The 20,989-nt window shown below is 45.2% G+C and overlaps 1 protein-coding gene across 1 annotated transcript; it reads left to right on the forward strand.

The window, feature by feature from the left end:
* Positions 1 to 118: 118 nt before the first annotated feature.
* LOC121581274 (signal peptide peptidase-like 2B) lies at positions 119 to 20,397 on the forward strand. Its single transcript, XM_045224891.1, is given in 12 exon segments — positions 119 to 402; positions 2,560 to 2,676; positions 2,882 to 3,064; positions 6,761 to 6,850; positions 7,245 to 7,322; positions 7,324 to 7,385; positions 13,135 to 13,277; positions 13,845 to 13,924; positions 13,926 to 13,942; positions 14,167 to 14,185; positions 14,187 to 14,284; positions 20,266 to 20,397. Coding segments are annotated over 12 exon segments (1,035 nt in total). The 5' UTR covers positions 119 to 354; the 3' UTR covers positions 20,366 to 20,397.
* Positions 20,398 to 20,989: the final 592 nt, after the last annotated feature.

A 20,989-nucleotide genomic window follows, 5' to 3' on the forward strand; every position in this document is an offset into this window, starting at 1 on the left:
TTTTATCGCAATAATTTAATTGACATCCATGTAATCCAATCCAAATGTATGTACCTCGGCGCTGGATCCAAATTAACCAATGACAAACGCATTGGATAATATGGGCGGGAGCTGGCAAAACAGCTGGTGGCAGCAATGTGTGTGCTGAGCAGTGGGTATCGTAAAAGTTCATGAAAACTAAAATGAGCTTTTGTGTCTTAATTTAAGGTTAGACATACGGTTAGCAGGGTAGTTAAGGTTAAAATCAGATTTTAAGAAGATACTTTTTAGAAATAGGCGGGGTTTAGCCATAATTGTGTGACAACCGGACCCGAGCAGTGCGGTTAATGGGGAGACAACAACAAGCTTGGCAACATGAAGGCTTCGCGGAGCCTGGTTTGGGCAGTTTTTCTCATAAAACAGGTGAGATTGGTCTCATGTCTATTCACCCAAGATAATGTGGCTTATCTAAACAGTCAGTACTCGTACTTTGTTGTTGAGGTAATTAGCTTGCGTGCTCTCATACATAACTGTTAGCTTGCGGAGATCACCAACGATTGAGTACAGTCAGTAGGGAGCTAAGAATATTCCTAGCTAGGGCCTATCTGCAAGACATAGTCTGTAAATCCTTATGTAACATGACTTTGATCCTTTTTTTAAGTATCGCGGTGGTTGAAGATTAATTTCCTAAACGTTTAGACGCCTCTCATATCGTTTTTGCGGGTATTATCAGTTTGGGAAATTGTCTAGATAAACTTGTGCATAAGAGTAAAGCTAGTTAGCTAACGTAAACTGGTGGTGAAATATGCAGTATTGCACCCACAGTTAACGTTAGTGTGGCCAGTCTTAAAGCTAGTTTATGCTTGATCTGGAAATGCGAACCAGAGGCGCCATACGGAGGGTTTGACGCAATTGCGGAGCCTCCAGATGCTTGCAAAGGCCAAATCTAGCTCTGTACCGCATTGCTTTGCGCCTACCAAATATTGTCAGCGTGCATGTAGATTTTTCCCCCAACACCAGACGCGATCAAGGACACGCAGGTTGAAATATCAAAACGAACTCTGAACCAACTATATTAACTTGGGGACAGGTCGAAAAGCATTAAACATGTATGGCAATTTAGCTAACAACTTGCTGTTGCTAGCTAATTTGTCCTGGGAAATAAACATTGGGTTGTTATTTTACCTGAAATGCACAAGGTCTGTCTATGAATTTGAGGGTGGTTACATTTCTCCAGCCCTAGCCATCAGCATTTTACCGAAACAGGGCGGGGATCACCTTTGTTATTGTTTCTAATGCTGATTGCCACTTTAAGGTCCAATGACCTTGTTATTTTCAGAGGTAGACTGGCTCTGGCAGCCAAAACAGCCAAATACTCCATCTAAACGCCAATCGATTCTCAATTGCGATACCGTTCTAGAAACATAAAGCCCTTTACTTTAATATCACATCAAAATAATTTGCCAAATGCAAAATATACACTTATTGTACAGTGTTAAAACCGCTTCTTCTGTTACCCAGGTGTTCGGAACATGCTAGATAGCTAATTAGCACAGGTGGTCCCTCTGTCTTCTGTCTGTCTTCCGTAAACGCGCTGTAACATGGAGATATGGCTGTGTGGGAACACTAACCCTATAAAAGTGTGTATCAATTTAACCTGTAGTTTAAAAAAAATGTCTTGCTTATATTACATTTACATTTTAGTAATTTAGCAGACGCTCTTATCCAGAGCGACTTACAGTTAGTGAGTGCATACTTTTTTTTTTCATACTGGTTCCCCATGGGAAACGAACCCACAACCCTGGCATTGCAAACGCCATGCTCTACCAACTGAGCTATGAAGGATATGGTCCTTTTGCTTCCAAAACCGTACCACGAGATGGGTGTTAATGTTCAGATCAGTGGGGGTTGCTGAGGGGAGGACGGCTCATAATAATGTCTGGAATGAGCCATCCTCCCCTCAGCAGCCTCCACTGGTTCAGACTGAGCGTCATTCATTTCATTTTCGTCATTTAGCAGACGCTCTTATCCAGAGCGACATACAAATTGGTGCATTCACCTTATGATTGCCAGTGGGACAACCACTTTACTATATATATATATATTTTTTTTTTCTTCTTCTTTGGTTTGGGGTAAGGGGGGGTACATTTTAGTCATTTAGCAGAAGCTCTTATCCAGAGCGACTTACAGTTAGTGAGTGCATACATTCTTTTTTATACTGGCCCCCCGTGGGAAACAAACCCACAACCCTGGCGTTGCAAACGCCATGCTCTACCAACTGAGCTACATCCCCTGCCGGCCATTCCCTCCCCCTAACCTGGACGACGCTGGGCAAATTGTGTGCCGCCCCATGGGTCTCCCGGTCGTGGCCGGCTACGACAGAGCCTGGATTCGAACCAGGATCTCTAGTGGCACAGCTAGCACTGCGATGCAGTGCCTTAGACCACTGCGCCACTCGGTAGAATGATTACTTTATCCTAGGCCAGTCTATGAAACAAGTTGTTCTGTCACATCTATGTTTGTTGCTCTCACCCCTCTTTAAGGCACTATCTGTTATTCATTTTCATTCTCTCATGCCAGGTTGTGGGGGAATATGGCATGGCCCATTTCAGAAACAAAGGCCAGAGCAAAGGAAAAGATTACTGCATCTTCTTCAACTCCCAGTGGGCTCGTCTACCTCTGGACCTCAACAAAGCAGTAAGTGGTGGAGTAACCTAACCTAACTTATGACTACTAAGTCATTGTCACTTCTTGAGCAATGTTGGACAAACATTTGTGTGTGTGCTCTCTGGTGGATAATCTCAAAATACAGCTGCCCTGACAAGTTCATCAGAATACTGATGTGTGTGCATGATGAAATATTGCGAGCGGCACCCATTATTAACCTATCCTTTGTCTCCAGTCCCATCTCCAGATCTATGACCTGACACCGTCAGCCCTGTGTTCCTCGTCGGACGTCCCCGTGGGGGGCTTCCCCAATCGTATCCCCATGGTAATGAGGGGGAACTGCACTTTCTATGAGAAGGTCCGCCTGGCCCAGCTTAACGGAGCTAAAGGCCTGCTCATCATCAGCAAAGACAGGCTGGTAAGAGTCAAACCATATAATTCTTCAAAGAGGCTGGTAAGAGTCATATCCAAGGGTGTAGTGGAGGGTAAAACCATTTATTCTGCACAAGCGTTTACCTACCTTTTTGCAAAAAAAGGCATTGAAAGTATAGGGAGCTCTACTTTACATACAGCGAATGCAATCAGCGTTTACCTCTACATTACTGGTCATATCATTCAGCAAAGACAGGCTGGTAAGAGTCAACTCATTATTTAGCAAAGACAGGCTGGTAAGAGTGAAATCATATTATTCAGCAAAGACAAGCTGGTAAGAGACAACTCATAGCATAGACAGGCTGGTAAGATTCAAACCATATCATTCAGTAAACAGGCTGGTAGGAGTCAAGTCCTATCATATTAGCCTTGTGGTTCCAGACTTGTCTATGTGCTTTAGCTAGCTCTCCTGTTCCCTTTGAACTTCACTACTGCAGTTCTAATTGGCTTGGAAGGAGAGGAGCAGAATAAGAGCATTGGGACACACCTTAGTTTTCAGGTTATATACAGTCACCACAAATTATTGGCACCCTTGATAAAGATGAGCAAAAAAGACTGTATAAATAAATAATATAAATACTGAGCTATATTGTATGCAACAAAAAAAAAAGATAATATTTTATTATAGTAATACAATTGCTCAGAGAAAGATATTTTATTGGCACCCCTAAAGATTATTATAAATTAAATCAAACAAAATTAAATCTGCTATAATATTCTACTTTATAAAAATGAAATCTCTGTTTGTACTGTATTGTGGCCTTCCATGCCTTCCCGGTTCACTGGGGGTATAAAAATGAGGTAACGCATGTACAACGTATGTCATCCATCACCATGAGAAAAGGCAAAGAAGACAGGCAAATGGTAACACACATGTAAACTCAGCAAAAAAAGAAACGTCCCTTTTTTCAGGACCTAGTCTTTTAAAGATAATTCGTAGAAATCCAAATAACTTCACAGATCTTCATTGGAAACGGTTTAAACACTGTTTCCCATGCACCTGTGGAACAGTTGTTAAGACACTAACAGCTTACAGACGGTAGGCAATTAAGGTCACAGTTATGAAAACTTAGGACACTAAAGAGGCCTTTCTACTGACTCTGAAAAACACCAAAAGAAAGATGCCCAGGGTCCCTGCTCATCTGCGTGAACGTGCCTTAGGCATGCTGCAAGGAAACATGAGGACTGCAGATGTGGCCAGGGCAATAAATTGCAATGTCCATTCTGTGAGACGCCTAAGACAGCACTACAGGGAGACAGGACGGACAGCTGATCGTCCTCGCAGTGGCAGACCACGTGTAACAACACCTGCACAGGATCGGTACATCCGAACATCACACCTGCGGGACAGGTACAGGATGGCAACAACAACTACCCGAGTTACACCAGGAACGCACAATCCCTCCATCAATGCTCAGACTGTCCGCAATAGGCTGAGAGAGGCTGGACTGAGGGCTTGTAGGCCTGTTGTATGGCAGGTCTTCACCAGACATCACCGGCAACAACGTTGCCTATGGGCACAAACCCACCGTCACTGGACCAGACAGGACTAGCAAAAAGTGCTTTTCACTGACGAGTCGTGGTTTTGTCTCACCAAGGGTGATGGTCGGATTGGCGTTTATCGTCGAAGGAATGAGCGTTACACCGAGGCCTGTACTCTGGAGCGGGATTGATTTGGAGGTGCAGGGTCCGTCATGGTCTGGGGCGGTGTGTCACAGCATCATCGGACTGAGCTTGTTGTCATTGCAGGCAATCTCAATGCTGTGCGTTACAGGGAAGACATCCTCCTCCCTCACGTGGTACCCTTCCTGCAGGCTCATCCTGACATGACCCTCCAGCATGACAATGCCACCAGCCATACTGCTCATTGTGTGCGTTATTTCCTGCAAGACAGGAATGTCAGTGTTCTGCCATGGCCAGCGAAGAGCCCGGATCTCAATCCCATTGAGCACGTCTGGGACCTGTTGGATCGGAGGGTGAGGGCTAGGGCCATACCCTCCAGAAATGTCCGGGAACTTGCAGGTGCCTTGGTGGAAGAGTGGGTAACATCTCACAGCAAGAACTGGCAAATCTGATGCAGTCCATGAGGAGGAGATACACTGCAGTACTTAATGCAGCTGGTGGCCACACCATATACTGACTGTTACTTTTGATTTTCCGGCCTCCAGCTTTTCCTGCTGGAGCCCGCCGCCTAAAGGTGGGGCGCGGACCGGTCATAGAGCCCATAGAGTTAAAGTTGGTGGACTGTAACCTGTAAAATCCATAGATTTAGGAGGTCTTCTAGTGGCCGTTAGCTGTAAAAATCCATAGATTAGCCGCACCGCTATATAAGCCGCAGGGTCGAAAAATGGGAAAAAGGCGCGGCTTATAGTCCGAAAATTACGGTAAATACTTTTTTCCCCCACTGTATGTCATCCATCCCCGTGAGAAAAGACAAAGAAGAGACAAATGGTTGTTCACTTTCATAAATCAGGCAATGGGTACAACAAAAATTGCTAATAAGAAACAAACAAATATACCACTTACCACTATTAGGGCAACAATTAAGAAGTTTAAAACCACTGGAACAGTGGTAAACTTGCCTTGGATTGGACGCAAGTGTCCCTACGCAAAGTGAAGATGGTTTGGGAGTCAACGAAAAATCCAAGGGCCAAAGTTGGAGAATTACAGAACTTGGTCGCATCTTCGTGTCATTAAGTCTCAAAATCAAATCTACAATTAGACGCCACCTCCATGCCAATAGGCTTTTTGGAAGGGTTGCCAGAAAAATAGCCTTTATTGAGAGCAACCAACAAATGTAAACGCCTGGAGTTTGCTAAATGGAATTGACACTTGGATTGGAACCGGTGCTATGGTCAGATGACCTGAACATAGATCTCTTTGGCCATGCACACCAGTGGTGGGTTTGGCATCAAAATAAGGATGCAGGAAATAACCTCATACCTACTGTAAAATATGGTGGTGGATCTTTTGATGTAATGGGGCTGTTTTGCTTCCACTGGTCCTGGGGCCCTTGTTAAGGTCAATGGCATCAGGAACTCTACCAAGTACCAGGACATTTTAGCCAAAAACCTGGCTGCCTCTGCCAGGAGGCTGAAACTTGTGGATCAATAACCCCAAGCACACTTCAAAATCCACAATGAAATGGTTAATTGACCACAAAATCAACATTTTGCAATGGCCATCTCAGTCTCCGGACTTGAACCTGATGTTAAATCTGTGGTTTAAATGGAAGAGGGCAGTCCATAAGCGCAGACTGAAGGATATCAAGGATCTGGAAAGATTCTGTATGAAGGAATGGTCTAAGATCCCTCCCCATGTGTTCTCCAATCTCATGAAATATTTTAGAAAAAGACTCAGTCCCGGTATCCTCGCAACGGGAGGGTGCCGGAGTATTAAAAATAGGGCTGCCAATAATTTTGACACCTATTTTTTTGGGGGTATTAATTGTTAAACAAAATATATTTCTCTGAGCAATTGTATTAGTATAAAATAATATAATTTTAGCATACAATATAGCGCAGTATTATTTATTTTATACTGTATTTTTGCTCATCTTGCATCTTTGCTCAGCCAATTATTTTGGAGGTGACTGTAGGTCATCGTCTGTCCTAGTAGATTTCCGAAAGGCTTTCTGTTCTGTACAGTATTTGCTAATTCATTTCTGTTTTTCCTATCACAGACCCCACCAGCAGGAAACAAGACTCAGTATGAGGAGATTGACATCCCTGTGGCGCTGCTCAGCTACACGGACATGCTGGACATCAGTAAGGTGAGAGGAGAGACCAACCAATATTAGCCTGGGTACCAGTCTGTTTTGGCCATCATGCTTGTTTGGGATGACAAGGAGTGTCAAGGAGTAGAATGATGGCACAAACAGATCTGGGACCAGGCTACATCAACACTAGTTCACCAGGGCACAACGTTGGGTTGTGCAATGTTCAGTTACAAATATATCCTATAGATCAGAGATACCTCTGACATGTAGAGTAAACATTGAGGGTAATGTACCAGGTCAGTTCTATTTAGGACATTTCTATCTGCCACGGTTGGTATGTTGTATCCTCCTGTATGTGACCCTGTTCAAACAAACTTCATGTTTGTAACTAACTTAACTAACAAATATCAATCAATTGACCCAAATGCCATGTTCCTGTCCCCTGCAGACGTTTGGACAGAGCCGAGAGGTGGCCATGTACGCCCTCAGCGAGCCCTTCCTGGACTACAACATGGTCATCATCTTCCCTCATGGCTGTGGGGACGGTGGCCATCGGAGGATACTGGGCCGGCAGCAAGGACATCAAGAAGTAAGACTGGCAGTAGTCTGGTGGTGGTAGTTGTAGCAGCAAGGACATCAAGAAGTAAGTGTGGCAGACATTAAACAGTAGTCGCTCACCAATAGATGTGTGTGTATATATATATATATATATACACACATACAGTTGAAGTCGGAAGTTTACATACACTTAGGTTGGAGTCATTAAAACTCATTTTTCAACCACTCCACAAATTTATTTTTAACAAACTATAGTTTTGGCAAGTCTGTTAGGACATCTACTTTGTGCATGACACAAGTAATTTTTCCAACAATTGTTTACAGACAGATTATTTCACTTATTATTCACTGTATCACAATTCCAGTGGGTCAGAAGTTTACATACACTAAGTTGACTGTGCCTTTAAACAGCTTGGAAAATACCAGAAAATGATGTCACGGCTTTAGAAGCTTCTGATAGGCTAATTGACATAATTTGAGTCAATTGGAGGTGTACCTATGTATGTATTTCAAGGCCTACCTTCAAACTCAGTGCCTCTTTGCTTGACATCATGGGAAAATCAAAAGAAATCAGCCAAGACCTCAGCATTTTTTTGTAGACCTCCACAAGTCTGGTTCATCCTTGGGAGCAATTTCCAAATGCCTGAAGGTACCACGTTCATCTGTACAAACAATAGTATGCAAGCATAAACACCATGGGACCACGCAGCCGTCATACCACTCAGGAAGGAGACGCGTTCTGTCTCCTAGAGATTAACGTACTTTGGTGCGAAAAGTGCAAATCAATCCCAGAACAACAGCAAAGGACCTTGTGAAGATGCTGGAGGAAACAGGTACAAAAGTATCTATATCCACAGTAAAACGAGTCCTATATCGACATAACCTGAAAGGCCACTCAGCAAGGAAGAAGCCACTGCTCCAAAACCGCCATAAAAAAGCCAGACTACGGTTTGCAACTGCACATGGGGACAAAGATCGTACTTTTTGGAGAAATGTCCTCATCTGATGAAACAAAAATATAACTGTTTGGCCATAATGACCATCGTTATGTTTGGAGGAAAAAGGGGGCTGCTTGCAAGCCGAAGAACACCATCCCAACCGTGAAGCACAGGGGTGGCAGCATCATGCTGTGGGGGTGCTTTGCTGCAGTAGGGACTGGTGCACTTCACAAAATAGATGGCATCATGAGGAAGGAAAATTATGTGGATATATTGAAGCAACATCTCAAGACATCAGTCAGGAAGTTAAAGCTTGGTCGCAAATGGGTCTTCCAAAATTGACACTGACCCCAAGCATACTTCCAAAGTTGTGGCAAAATGGCTTAAGGACAACAAAATCAAGGTATTGGAGTGGCCATCACGAACCCCCTGACCTCAATCCTATAGAAAATGTGTGGGCAGAACTGAAAAGGCGTGTTGCGAGCAAGGAGGCCTACAAACCTGACTCAGTTACACCAGCTCTGTCAGGAGGAATGGACCAAAATTCACCCAACTTATTGTGGGAAGCTTGTGGAAGGCTACCTAAAATGTTTGACCCAAGTTAAACAATTTAAAGGCAATGCTACCAAATACTAATTGAGTGTATGTAAACTTCTGTGATGCGCTCCCTTTGGCTCAGCTCAGGTGCCTACATAGGTTTATTTTTTAAATATATATATATATATTTTTTTAACCAGGTAAGCCAGTTGAGAACAAGTTCTCATTTACAACTGCGACCTGGCCAAGATAAAGCAAAGCAGTGCGATTTAAAAACAACAACACAGAGTTACATATGGGGTAAAACAAAACATAAAGTCAAAAATACCAAAGAAAATATATATACAGTTTGTGCAAATGTAGTTATGGAGGTAAGGCAATAAATAGGCCATAGTGCCTATTTCAGCCACGCCTGCACAGTACTGTTTATTATCGATCGCGGTTGTAATATCATTTAGGACCTTGAGCGTGGCTGAGGTGCACCCATGACCAGCTCGGAAAACGGATTGCATAGCGGAGAAGGTACGGTGGGATTCGAAGTGGTCGGTGATCTGTTTGTTAACTTGGCTTTCAAAACTTTCGAAAGGCAGGGCAGGATGGATATAGGTCTGTAACAGTTTGGATCTAGTGTCACCCCCTTTGAAAAGGATGACCGCGGCAGCTTTCCAATCTCTAGGGATCTCAGACGTTACGAAAGAGAGGTTGAACAGGCTAGTAATAGGGGTTGCAACAATTTAGGCGGCAAATTTTAGAAAGAAAGGGTCCAGATTGTCTAGCCCAGCTGATTTGTAGGGGTCCAGATTTTTCAGCTCTTTCAGAACATCAGCTGTCTGAATTTGTGTAAAGGAGAAGCAGGGGGGCATGGGCAAGTTGCAGCGGAGGGTGCAGAGCTGGTGGCCGGGGTAGTGGTAGCCAGGTCAAAATGCTTGTTGAAATTCTCGATTATTGTAGATTTATCGGTGGTGATAGTGTTTCCTAGCCTCAGTGCAGTGGGCAGCTGGGAGGAGGTGCTCTTATTCTCCATGGACTTTACAGTGTCCCAAAACTTTTTGGAGTTAGTGCTACAGGATGCAAATTTCTGTTTGAAATAGCTAGCCTTCGCTTCCTAACTGCTTGTGTATATTGGTTCCTAACTTCCCTGAAAAGTTGCATATCGCGGGGCTATTCGATGCTAATGCAGTACGCCACAGGATGTTTTTGTGCTGGTCAAGGGCAGTCAAGTCTGAGGAGAACCAGGGGCTATATCTGTTCTTAGTTCTGAATTTTTTGAATGGGGCATGCTTATTTAAGATTGAGAGGAAATTACTTTTAAGGAACAACCAGGCATCCTCTACTGACGGAATGAGATCGATATCCATCCAGGATACCTGGGCCAGTTCAATTAGGAAGGCCTGCTCGCTAAAGTGTTTTAGGGAGTGTTTGACAGTGATGAGGGGTGGTCGTTTGACCGCGGACCCGTTACGGACGCAGGCAATAAGGCAGTGATCGCTGAGATCCTGGTTGAAGACAGCGGAGGTGTATTTAGAGGGTAAGTTAGTCAGGATGATATCTATGAGGGTGCCCATGTTTACGGATTTAGGGTTGTACCTGGTAGGTTTGTTGATAATTTGTGTGAGATTGAGGGCATCTAGTTTGGATTGTAGGATGGCCGGGGTGTTAAGCATATCCCAGTTTAGGTCACCAAGCAGTACAAACTCTGAGGGTAGATGGGGGCAATCAATTCACATATGGTGTCCAGTGCACAACTGGGGGCTGAGGGTGGTCGGTAGCAAGCGGCAACAGTGAGAGACTTATTTCTGGAAAGGTGGACTTTTAGAAGTAGGAGCTCAAACTGTTTGGGCACAGACCTGGATAGTATGATAGAGCTCTGCGGGCTATCTCTACAGTAGATTGTAACTCCACCCCCTTTGGCAGTTCTATCTAGACGGAAAATGTTGTAGTTGGGGATGGAAATTTCTGAATTTTTGGTGGCCTTCCTAAGCCAGGATTCAGACACTGCTAGAACATCAGGGTTGGCAGAGTGTGCTAACGCAGTGAATAACTCAAACTTAGGAAGGAGGCTTCTGATGTTAACGTGCAGACAACCAAGGCTTTTCCGGTTACAGAAGTCAACAAATGATAGCTCCTGGGGGAGTAGGAGGATACTGGGGGCTGCAGGGCCTGGGTTAGCCTCTACATCACCAGAGGAACAGAGGAGGACTAGAATAAGGATACATCTAAAGGCTTTAAGAACTGGTCTTCTAGTGCGTTGGGTACAGAGAATAAAGGGGGCAGATTTCCGGCCGTTGTAGACTAGATTCAGGGCATTCTGTACAGACAAGGATATGGAAGGATATGAGTACAGTGGAGGTAAACCTAAGCGTTGGGTAACAATGAAAGAGATAGCATCACTGGAGGCACCGATTGAGCCGGTCTCGGCGTGTATGGGGGGTGGAACAAAGGAGCTATTTGAGGCAGTTTGAGAGGAACTTGGGGTTCTACAGTGAAATTGTATAATAAGAACTGACTGGAACAGCAATAGGCAAGGCATATTGACATGGGAGAGAGGCATAAAGCAATCACAGGTGTTATTAGAGAGAGCTAAGACAACAACTGGTAATGGCGATAAAGTTTGGGCTGAGGCTAAACAGAATAAACAGGACAGGGTACCGTGTAAAGGAACAGTCCAGCAGGCATCAGCTGTGCAGCTGAGTGATCATAAGGTCCAGTGAACAGCAATATGTGAGTCCGAGAGCAGTTTGAATTGGTGCTAAAGCACAGCGAGCAGGAAGCACGGCTGTTGTTTGCGTGTGCTAGCATGCCGGGGCTAGCAGATGGATCTTCGTGGTCGTCGCAACGGGAAGACTGTTGAAACCACATACGATTACGTGCGGGCAGACCAGTTGTGATGGATCGGCGGGGCTCCGTGTTGACTCTAGGAGGTCCCGTCCGGTTGACAGAAAGGTAGATAGCCGGGAGATGTGCCTAACTCGAGGCTAGCTCAAGGCTGATTAGCCAACAACAACATCCATTTGGTTGCAGCTAGCTAGTTGCGATGATCAGGTGTTAAAGGTCCAGTGATTTTAGTGATTCCGGCAGAAAATCGGATTATGTTCTGGGTCGATAACGCGCTGTGCAGACTGGCCGATAATAGTCCAGGCTAGAGCTGGCCACGGACAATGTTGAAGAACCGCTAACGTTGGCTAATAGCAAGTAGCTAGTTAGCGGGCCACTCCCGTCCGGTAGACAAAGAGGTAGATAGCCGGGATATGGGCCTGGCTCAAGGCTAACTGGTGCTTGCTTCGGGGGCAGTGGTGATTAGCCTACAGCAACATCCATTCGGTTGCGGCTAGCTAGTTGCGATCCGGTGTTAGGGTCCAGTTATTCCGGCAGAAAATCCGATGTTCTGGGTGAAAACCCTAACGGTGGCTAATAGCAAGTAGCTAGTTAGCTGGCTAGCTAGTTTCAACTGGAGATTCTAGATAAAGGTGAGTAAATAATAGAATCCGTTCCACATTGAGTGAGGCGGGTTGCAGGAAAGTATATTTAGTAGAAGGATGAAAAGTGTGATAGGAAAATATGTACTGAAAAATACAAAAAACATATATACATGGACACACAACAAAGAACACGACCGCACTGCTACGCCATCTTGGAAGTATACACCGTAGACATTCTGTACATAATTTACGCACACACACACACACACACACACACACACACAGAAGTCAGCTCAGGGAGGCCCAGCTCATGAGCTCCATCAGCTGCAGATTTTAATTTAGAATGGAAAATGAATGTGTTTATGCAACAAATGTTAGTGCGTCGATTCGTTTCTCTAATCAAGCCGAATCGTTTTTAAACTAAAATAGATCGTTCCTGTATCGTATTGGAGCCCATGTATAGAGTCCTTTTGAAAAGGAAAGATGCACATCCCTAGTTATCATCTCTGGGGAAAACACACCCACTCTCTCATCTTGTTGTATGTTATTCCATTGCATTGCAGTCTGAAGACCCATTCTACTGTGTGTGGAGGCAGTGTCACAGGGCAAGGCTGAGTGAATCCTTATGTTGTCTGAAGAGACATTCTATGTGGAGTGCAAGGCTGTGTGACTGGTGTTGTCGTTTAGTGACTCCATATTGATGTTGACCAGCGAGACAGCGCCAGCTACACTGCAAGGCTGAGTGGCCATTGCTGGGGTGACTAAGAGCAGACTGGAGAGAGCGAGAGATGGGTAGAGTGAAATTGCCTCTACTGATCAGAGGTCAATTTCGACATCCCAGGGGCATCCTCCCTCCCTCACATGTCCCTGTTGTGTCCCTCTGCAGGCGCTACATGAAGCACAAGCGTGACGACAGCGCGGAGAAGGAGGATGAGGAGACGGTGGACGTGACGCCCATCATGATCTCTATGTTTGTGGTCATGTGCTGCTCGATGCTGGTGCTGCTCTACTTCTTCTACGACCACCTGGGTACACACCTAGATATGCACCTGTAGCTGTCGTTATCTCTACCTGTAGCTGTCTCCTCTCTACCTGTAGCTGTCTCTCTCTACCTGTAGCTGTCCGTTTGTCTCTAATCTTTTTGTCTGTCTGTCTGTACCTGTCTCTCTACCTATAGCGTTCTGTCTCTCTCTTTTTGTCTGTCTGTCTGCCTCCTCAGCCTTTCTCCATGTCTCTCTACCTGTCTTTGCAGTTGTCAGTGAAAAAATAAGTAATTACATTATAATAAGCTAGTTGAAATACACTGCCCTTCCTGCAGGGGTTAAAGTTATCCGTCACAGCAACAGATTTGTCAAATTTGTTCTTTTTTTCCTATTGAAAATGACTGGCATTGGTCAAACGCACAGTTTAATACATGTACAAGATGTAATCCTCTTTCCCTAAAAGCATGATGGTCATGCCTTTTTTACATGAAAGGGGAGGTTAACTTGGCTTCACAGAAAATCTGAGTTAGACTTTCTTTTTGTTGCTTTAACCACAGCCATCCTGTTCATGTCTCTGTGTGTGTATGCTAATCCTCGCTCTCTGTCGGTTTAGTGTATATCATCATTGGGATATTCTGCCTGGCCTCTTCTGTTGGCCTCTACAGCTGTCTCTGGCCCTTTGTGAGGAGACTCCCCCTTTGGCAAGTGCAGGTGAGACTTATCATATCAACCCTAACAAAGATCTGTTTATAATCACAGATTAAGGAGTACCCAATCAACCTAACACAAATCACAAGAGGAGTAGGCCTATACAATCAACCAATCAAAAACACAAACTGAATCAATGCAAATAGTTTTACTCTTCTCTAACTATTGTCGATTTTTAACTTTTTCCAACTTCTAACTTATTCCTGGTTTTGTGTGTGTGTGTGTAGGATCCCAGAGAACAACCTTCCCCTACTGCCACAAGAGGCCTCAGGTCCGCATGCTGCTGTTGTCAGCCTTCTGCATCGGAGTCAGTGTTACCTGGGGCGTGTTCCGCAACGAAGACCAGTGAGTTTACATTTACGTCATTTAGCAGACGCTCTTATCCAGAGCGACTTACAAATTGGTGCATTCAACTTATGATAGCCAGTGGGACAACCACTTTTTTTTTTTATGGGGCGGGGGTGGGTAGAAGGATTACTTTTATACAATTCCAGGTATTCCTTAAAGAGGTAGGTTTTCAAGTGTCTCCGAAGGTGGTCAGTGACTCCGCTGTCCTGGCATCGTGGGGAGCTCGTTCCACCATTGGGGTGCCAGAGCAGCGAATAGCTTTGACTGGGCTGAGCGGGAACTGTGCTTCCGTAGAGGTAGGGGGGCTAGCAGGCCAGAGGTGGATGAACGTAGTGCCCTCGTTTGGGTGTAGGGTCTGATCAGAGCCTGAAGGTAAGGAGGTGCCATTCCCCTCACAGCTCCATAGGCAAGCACCATGGTCAACCATGGAAGGTTGAACACCAGACGGGCTGCAGCGTTCTGGATAAGTTGTAGGGGTTTAATGGCACAGGCAGGGAGCCCAGCCAACAGCGAGTTGCAATAATCCAGACGGGAGATGACAAGTGCCTGGATTAGGACCTGTGCCGCTTTTCTGTGTAAGGTAGGGTCGTATCTGCGAATGTTGTAGAGCATGAACCTGCAGGATCGGGTCACCCGCTTTGATGTTAGCGGAGAACGACAGGGTGTTGTCCCGGGTCACGCCAAGGTTCTTTGCTCTCTGGGAGGAGGACACAATGGAGTTGTCAACCGTGATGGCGAGATCATGGAGCGGGCAGTCCTTTTCCGGGAGGAGGAGCAGCTCCATCTTGCCGAGAGTTCAGCTTGAGGTGGTGATCCGACATCCACACTGATATGTCTGCCAGACATGCAGAGATGCGATTCGCCACCTGGTTATCAGAAAATGAATTGTTTGTCGTCTGCGTAGCGTAGTTTCTGTGGGTGTGTGGTTTGGGAGGGTGGATGTGGCAGTCAGCATCACCAGGGGCGTGTTCCACAACAAAGACCAGTGAGTATTAGGGTTGCAAAATTCCGTAATTCCGAAAATGGTTAAAGGATTCCCAGATTTCCTGCTTATTCTCTCCTGATTCCGGGAATCTTTCAATTGTCTCACTGGTTAACTATGCTAGAGGGATGAGTAACGTTGCCTGAGACTTGAAGACTGGCTTTAGCCTTTAGCCCTTTAGCTCCCAGAGCTAATGAATGCATAGGCTTCAGGTGGTTTCAGCTCAGTAGGCTAACATAGTCTTCTTGAGGTCTGTGTGTGTGTCAGGTTTCCGTTGGGAGAATGTGTCGCTGGACATTTGTCCGGAAGCATTTTAATTTACCAGACATTTGAGAAGTTTACGGACCCATATGCATTGGGTGTGTAACCTGATTAGGCAGAATGCCATATCACATTTAGATTAATTCCCATAATCTTAACCGAACGTGCAACTCAAGGATGCAACGGCACGTTCTTCTTACCGAATTCGATGCGCACTTTGAAGACATTTACTTTTCCTCAGCCAACAAGACGAGTAGCAAACAGCAAAATCACTATCCTATGTCAATCTACTATCCCCCATAGTAGAAAAGTTGACCCTATTCTATTGGTCAGCTTGTCTTTCTGTGCGAAAAAGGAATAGCCTATTCCAAACAGACTCCGGGACAGTTGTGGAATGATATATCCCAAATTCATACAACCAGTACATAAAAAAAAAGGTTAAAAAGTAATAAGACTGATGCAACAGATCAGAACATTTAGCTTAAAATGTGTTAAACTATTATTTCTGCACATTGTAAGCGCAGCAGTAGGCTATGCACTGGTTTGGATATGACAGCCTCATATGGTATTTTCTTTTACGCAGTGTGCACTGAACTGACATGCATGATTGTTGCTGACACTGATGTTCAAATGAAGATAATTAAATAGTCTATAACGCGCACCAATGCTGTGCTCAACTCAAACAGCGGTGTGTAGCCTACTGTAGGTGCTGGGAAAGTAATCCAAAGCCTATACTTAGCCTAATGACTTCCACATGTAGCATGTTAACATGAGACCTTCCTTTGACATTCAACACGTCCCAATTCTCCACCCTCTCCCGAAGTGTGCACTTGAACACTCACTCCCTGTCATGGATTTAAAAAATCTTAGGATTGGTTTAAGCATTGGCTGGTGGGACTTTCCACTATTGCAAGTGCACACTTCTGGAAAAGGGAGGAGAATCGAGACATAGCCAGTCTCTCGCCCCAGGCCCAATTCAAACACTACCTGGAAGGCTGGATGTCTCTGGATGTCTCTGGATGTCTCTGGATGTCTCTGGATGTCTCTGGATGTCTCTGGATGTCTCTGGATGTCTCCATTGATGTGAAAATGGTCTCATCCAGGGGTGCAACTTTGGTTTTAGAAGTGTGTGGGGGGGACATAACTTAAAGTATAGGCTTTAAATATATATATATTATCACTCAGGATGTAACTTTCCAGTGCTACTATTTTTGCCATGTAATGTTGTTATTAAACCTAAATCAGACAACCCCATAGTAGAATAGTTGACCTATTTACCTAGTCTGCTTGTTGTGTGTTCTATGCGAGAGTAATATTCCTCTCGAGGTGCATTCAAGTTGGGAGACCCATAGAGGGAAACATGTATTCTGACAAGCAGTCAGTGCTGTGTGCAACAATTCTTAATGCAATCGCTGGAAAACACTTCTGAAAGCAGTTTTGGCATATGTATTTTGAAAGCAGTTTTGGCCTTTGTTAAAAAAGAGGGGGATCCCAGTTTTACATTGCTACCACGTTTATTTCTCTGCTCCTTCAATTGTGCGCGTGGCATCGTTTTACAAATGCAGTTTTACAACCAGAGTTTCAGGAATGGTTTAGGTGCAGCTGCCCAACAGAGCTCTTAAAGGGGCAATGACATCTTAAAAGGGCAATGACATACTTTGAAATAGAAACCAAAAAATCTAATTTTTTCAAGTGAATAATAATTAATATATGTAAAAAAAATATATATAACAATCAGGATGTTGTGTCCAATGGGGTAAATGCAGATGGACAAACCCCATGCTTCATCCTAAGTACATTTTATAGCCACTGTGCTGCATCAGTTGGGCTACAGGTGATAATGCTTATTGCTAATAGCACATCTGATAATATAGACGCATAGGCTATATATGCATGGTCCAATAACTTAATAATTTTAACATAGTTTTTACCAATATGTTAATGGAGCCATTTCTGGAGGTGGAAATTATATTTTAGATGGTGTCGGCATCCATTTTATTTTCATAAATTTTGGAGTAGAATGTCCTTTTAAAAAGTCACCAGAAATAAGTTTTTCAGTCCTTCTACATAAAAATTATAACGGGAGGACCCCGGACCCCATAAGCAAGGGGACTGGAATTGGTCAAACTCACAGTTTAATAAATAAAGAAAGGGGTTGTACAACTGAATGCATTCAACTGAAATGTGTCTTTCGCATTTAATCCAACCCCTCTGAATCAAAGCATGATAGTCATGACTTTCTTACATACATGAAAGGGGAGGTTAACTTGGCCCCAGACAACTTATGTTTCAGTCATGGGATTTTGAGTTGTTGCTTTAACCCATGTAATATAAAGTAAAACGTTCAGGTTTCACACAATTAGTATGCATTTTGAAAATATATACTTGTCTCCAACTCGCATTGTAAAGTGTGACTCGCTGAAGCCTGTCACGCCCCTGGCTCTGGGGACACTGTTATGTTGAGCCAGGTGTGTAGTTCTATGTTTGTATTTCTATGTTGGCTGAGGACTCCCAATCAGAGGCAACGAGTGTCAGCTGGGGCTGGTTGTCTCTGATTGGGAGCCATATTTAAACTGTGTCTTTCCCTTTGTGTTTGTGGGTTTTTGTTCCAGTGTGGTTTTGTGTTAGACCGTGGACATCACGTTATCGTTTATTGTTTTGTTAGTATTCACTATCGCTAAATAAAGAATATGTTTGCCTTCAACGCTGCGCCTTGGTCCTCTCCCTCCTTAGACGAACGTGACAGAAAAACCCACCAAAACTGGACCAAGCAGCGTGTCCAGGAGCCATCGCCAGGGGGAATCGCTTGCAGATCTCCGTGGCAACCTCGACTGGGTCCAGCCTTGTAAAGAGCAGAGTGGATGGACTTGGGAACAGTGGAGGAGGAGTCTCGACTGGGTCAAGCCCTAATGAAGAGCAGAATGGCTGGAATTGGGGGCAGAAGAGCGAGAGTTGGGCGAGAACGATAGAGGCCTGGCCCACGGGGAGGAGAGAGCCCCCAGAACATTTTTAGGGGGGCTCACGACGGCGGGGCAGCAGGAGGCCGCGATAGAGCGGTCCAGCGGGTTGGCAGAGGAGGCCGCCAGGTTACGGGGGCCACTGGTCGAAGAGGGGATGGAAGGTGGAGAGGCACGGCAGAGGTACTGGGGTGTGTTACCAGTCCGGTCCGGCCCGTTCCAGATCCCGGTGTAGGGCCAGTGGTGTGTGTCCCCAGTACGGTCCGGTCTGTTCCTGCTCCCCGCACCAAGTCAGTGGTGCGCTTCCGTCAGCCCGGCTCGGCCCGTTCTGCTCCCCGCACCAAGTCAGTGGTGCGCCGCCAGCCCGGCTCGGCCCGTTCCTGCTCCCGTACCAAGTCAGTGGTGCGCTTCGTCAGCCTGGCTCGGCCTGTTCCTGCTCCCGCACCAAGTCAGTGGTGTGCTTCGTCAGCCCAGTCCGGCCTGTCCCTGCTCCACGCACAAGCCTACGGTGTGCGTCGTCAGCCTGGTAAGGCCGTTCCTCCTCCACGCACCAAGCCAGTGGTGTGGCTTCGTCAGCCCAGTCCGGCCTGTCCCTGCTCCACGCACCAAGCCTCACGGTGTGCGTCGTCAGCCTGGTAAGGCCCGTTCCTCCTCCACGCACCAAGCCAGGGGGTGCGCGTCGTCAGTCCAGCGACAACCCGTGCCTGGGTCACCGGTGCCTGGTAAGGTCCCGGTCAACTGCTCCACTACGGAGCTGAAGCTATCCGCTCCACCAGTGTGCAGTCCAGCTCCGGTCAGCAGGGCCAGACCGGACCAGGGGTACTTTGGGGGTGTAGAGAAGGAGTGGGGGGTCATGTCCGGAGCCGGATCCGCCGCCAAGGCGGAGTGCCCACCCGGTCCCTCCCTGTGGTATAGTTGGCGCGGTCGGAGTCCGCGCCTTTAGGGGGTACTGTCACGCCCTGGCTCTGGGGACACTGTTATGTTGAGCCAGGGTGTGTAGTTCTATGTTTGTATTTCTATGTTGGCCTGAGTGACTCCCAATCAGAGGCAACGGAAGTGTCAGCTGGGGCTGGTTGTCTCTGATTGGGAGCCATATTTAAACTGTGTCTTTCCCTTTGTGTTTGTGGGTTTTTGTTCCAGTGTGGTTTTGTGTTAGACCGTGACATCACGTTATCGTTTATTGTTTTGTTAGTATTCACTATCGCTAAATAAAGAATATGTTTGCCTTCAACGCTGCGCCTTGGTCCTCTCCCTCCTTAGACGAACGTGACAAAGCCTTCCTACTGTTGCCTATGCACTTAAATGGCGAATGGGAAGCTCTTTTTAATCGTAAACATCAAAACTGTTTTTAACATGAGATTTCATTTAGAATTGTTGCGCAATGATTGGGCTTATAAAAGCATGTTTCACTCCAGCAGCAGTTCTCGCGCTGTCTGATGAATAAAATGCACGTGTGATGAATATAAATCATAACGACTAATGAAAATACACACACCAATTTAATTCCACTAAATTATGCAAATAAACCCATAGACTGATAAGCATGACTGATCAAATATATTTATCATCAACTGGTATTTTCATAAATGAATAGTCGAAAAAGCAGTATTTTGCTATGTGATTTTTTTTATTCTCCTTGACAATTGGCCTGTGGCGATTTTATTTATCGGCTTTTTATTTATTTTATCGGCCAAAAGCCGGCTATTACCGACTGTGTGCATGCTTGTGTGTGTGCCAGGCTAACTCTGGTTCCTTCCATCTGCTGTGTCCTCACCTAGGTGGGCGTGGGTGTTACAGGACGCCCTGGGCATATCCTTCTGTCTCTACATGCTCAAGACTATCAGACTGCCCACATTTAAGGTGGGTACACCTGTATAGAGATCCTATAATAATAATATGACTATATGTTATTCTATGGGTACACCAGCATAGATGGAGCTCTATAATGTACTGACCATAGAAGTAGAATAACTAGAATGGGTATCCCGATTCAAGTTGTTAGGTTCTAAATTCTGGTTCAATAATCCAGATGGATACCAAAGAAACCTCAGGCTAGATTTATTCACCACACTGGGCGTTGTTGCTTCCAAGACAAGATGCAACGTCACAAGCACATATATTTATAACCTCCGACTAGGCCCCCTTCCCCAAACAGACCCCTTTTTCTGGGTCTAGGATGAACAATCAGTCTCTGTGGCTGGGCAGGGGGTGTTATCGTCCCAGCTTGAGTCCGGTACTCCTCCACGCCTCTCAGGTCTTCTTATCAGTCAGTAGAGGCCTTGCGTTAATGAGTACATATTCTTGAAGTCTACTGCAGTCCACTAGATAATTACTCTTCTCATACACAAAGAGCTTAAACCTAACACGACTTTCCAATCCCTAAGAATATATACAGTGCATTCGGAAAGTATTCAGACCCTTCCCCTTTTCCACATTTTGTTACGTTACAGCCTTATTCTAAAATTGATTAAATACCTTTTTTTCCCTCAATCTGCACACAAT

This window comes from Coregonus clupeaformis, chromosome 14, assembly GCF_020615455.1.
Source record: "Coregonus clupeaformis isolate EN_2021a chromosome 14, ASM2061545v1, whole genome shotgun sequence".
Taxonomy (NCBI): Eukaryota; Metazoa; Chordata; class Actinopteri; order Salmoniformes; family Salmonidae; genus Coregonus; species Coregonus clupeaformis.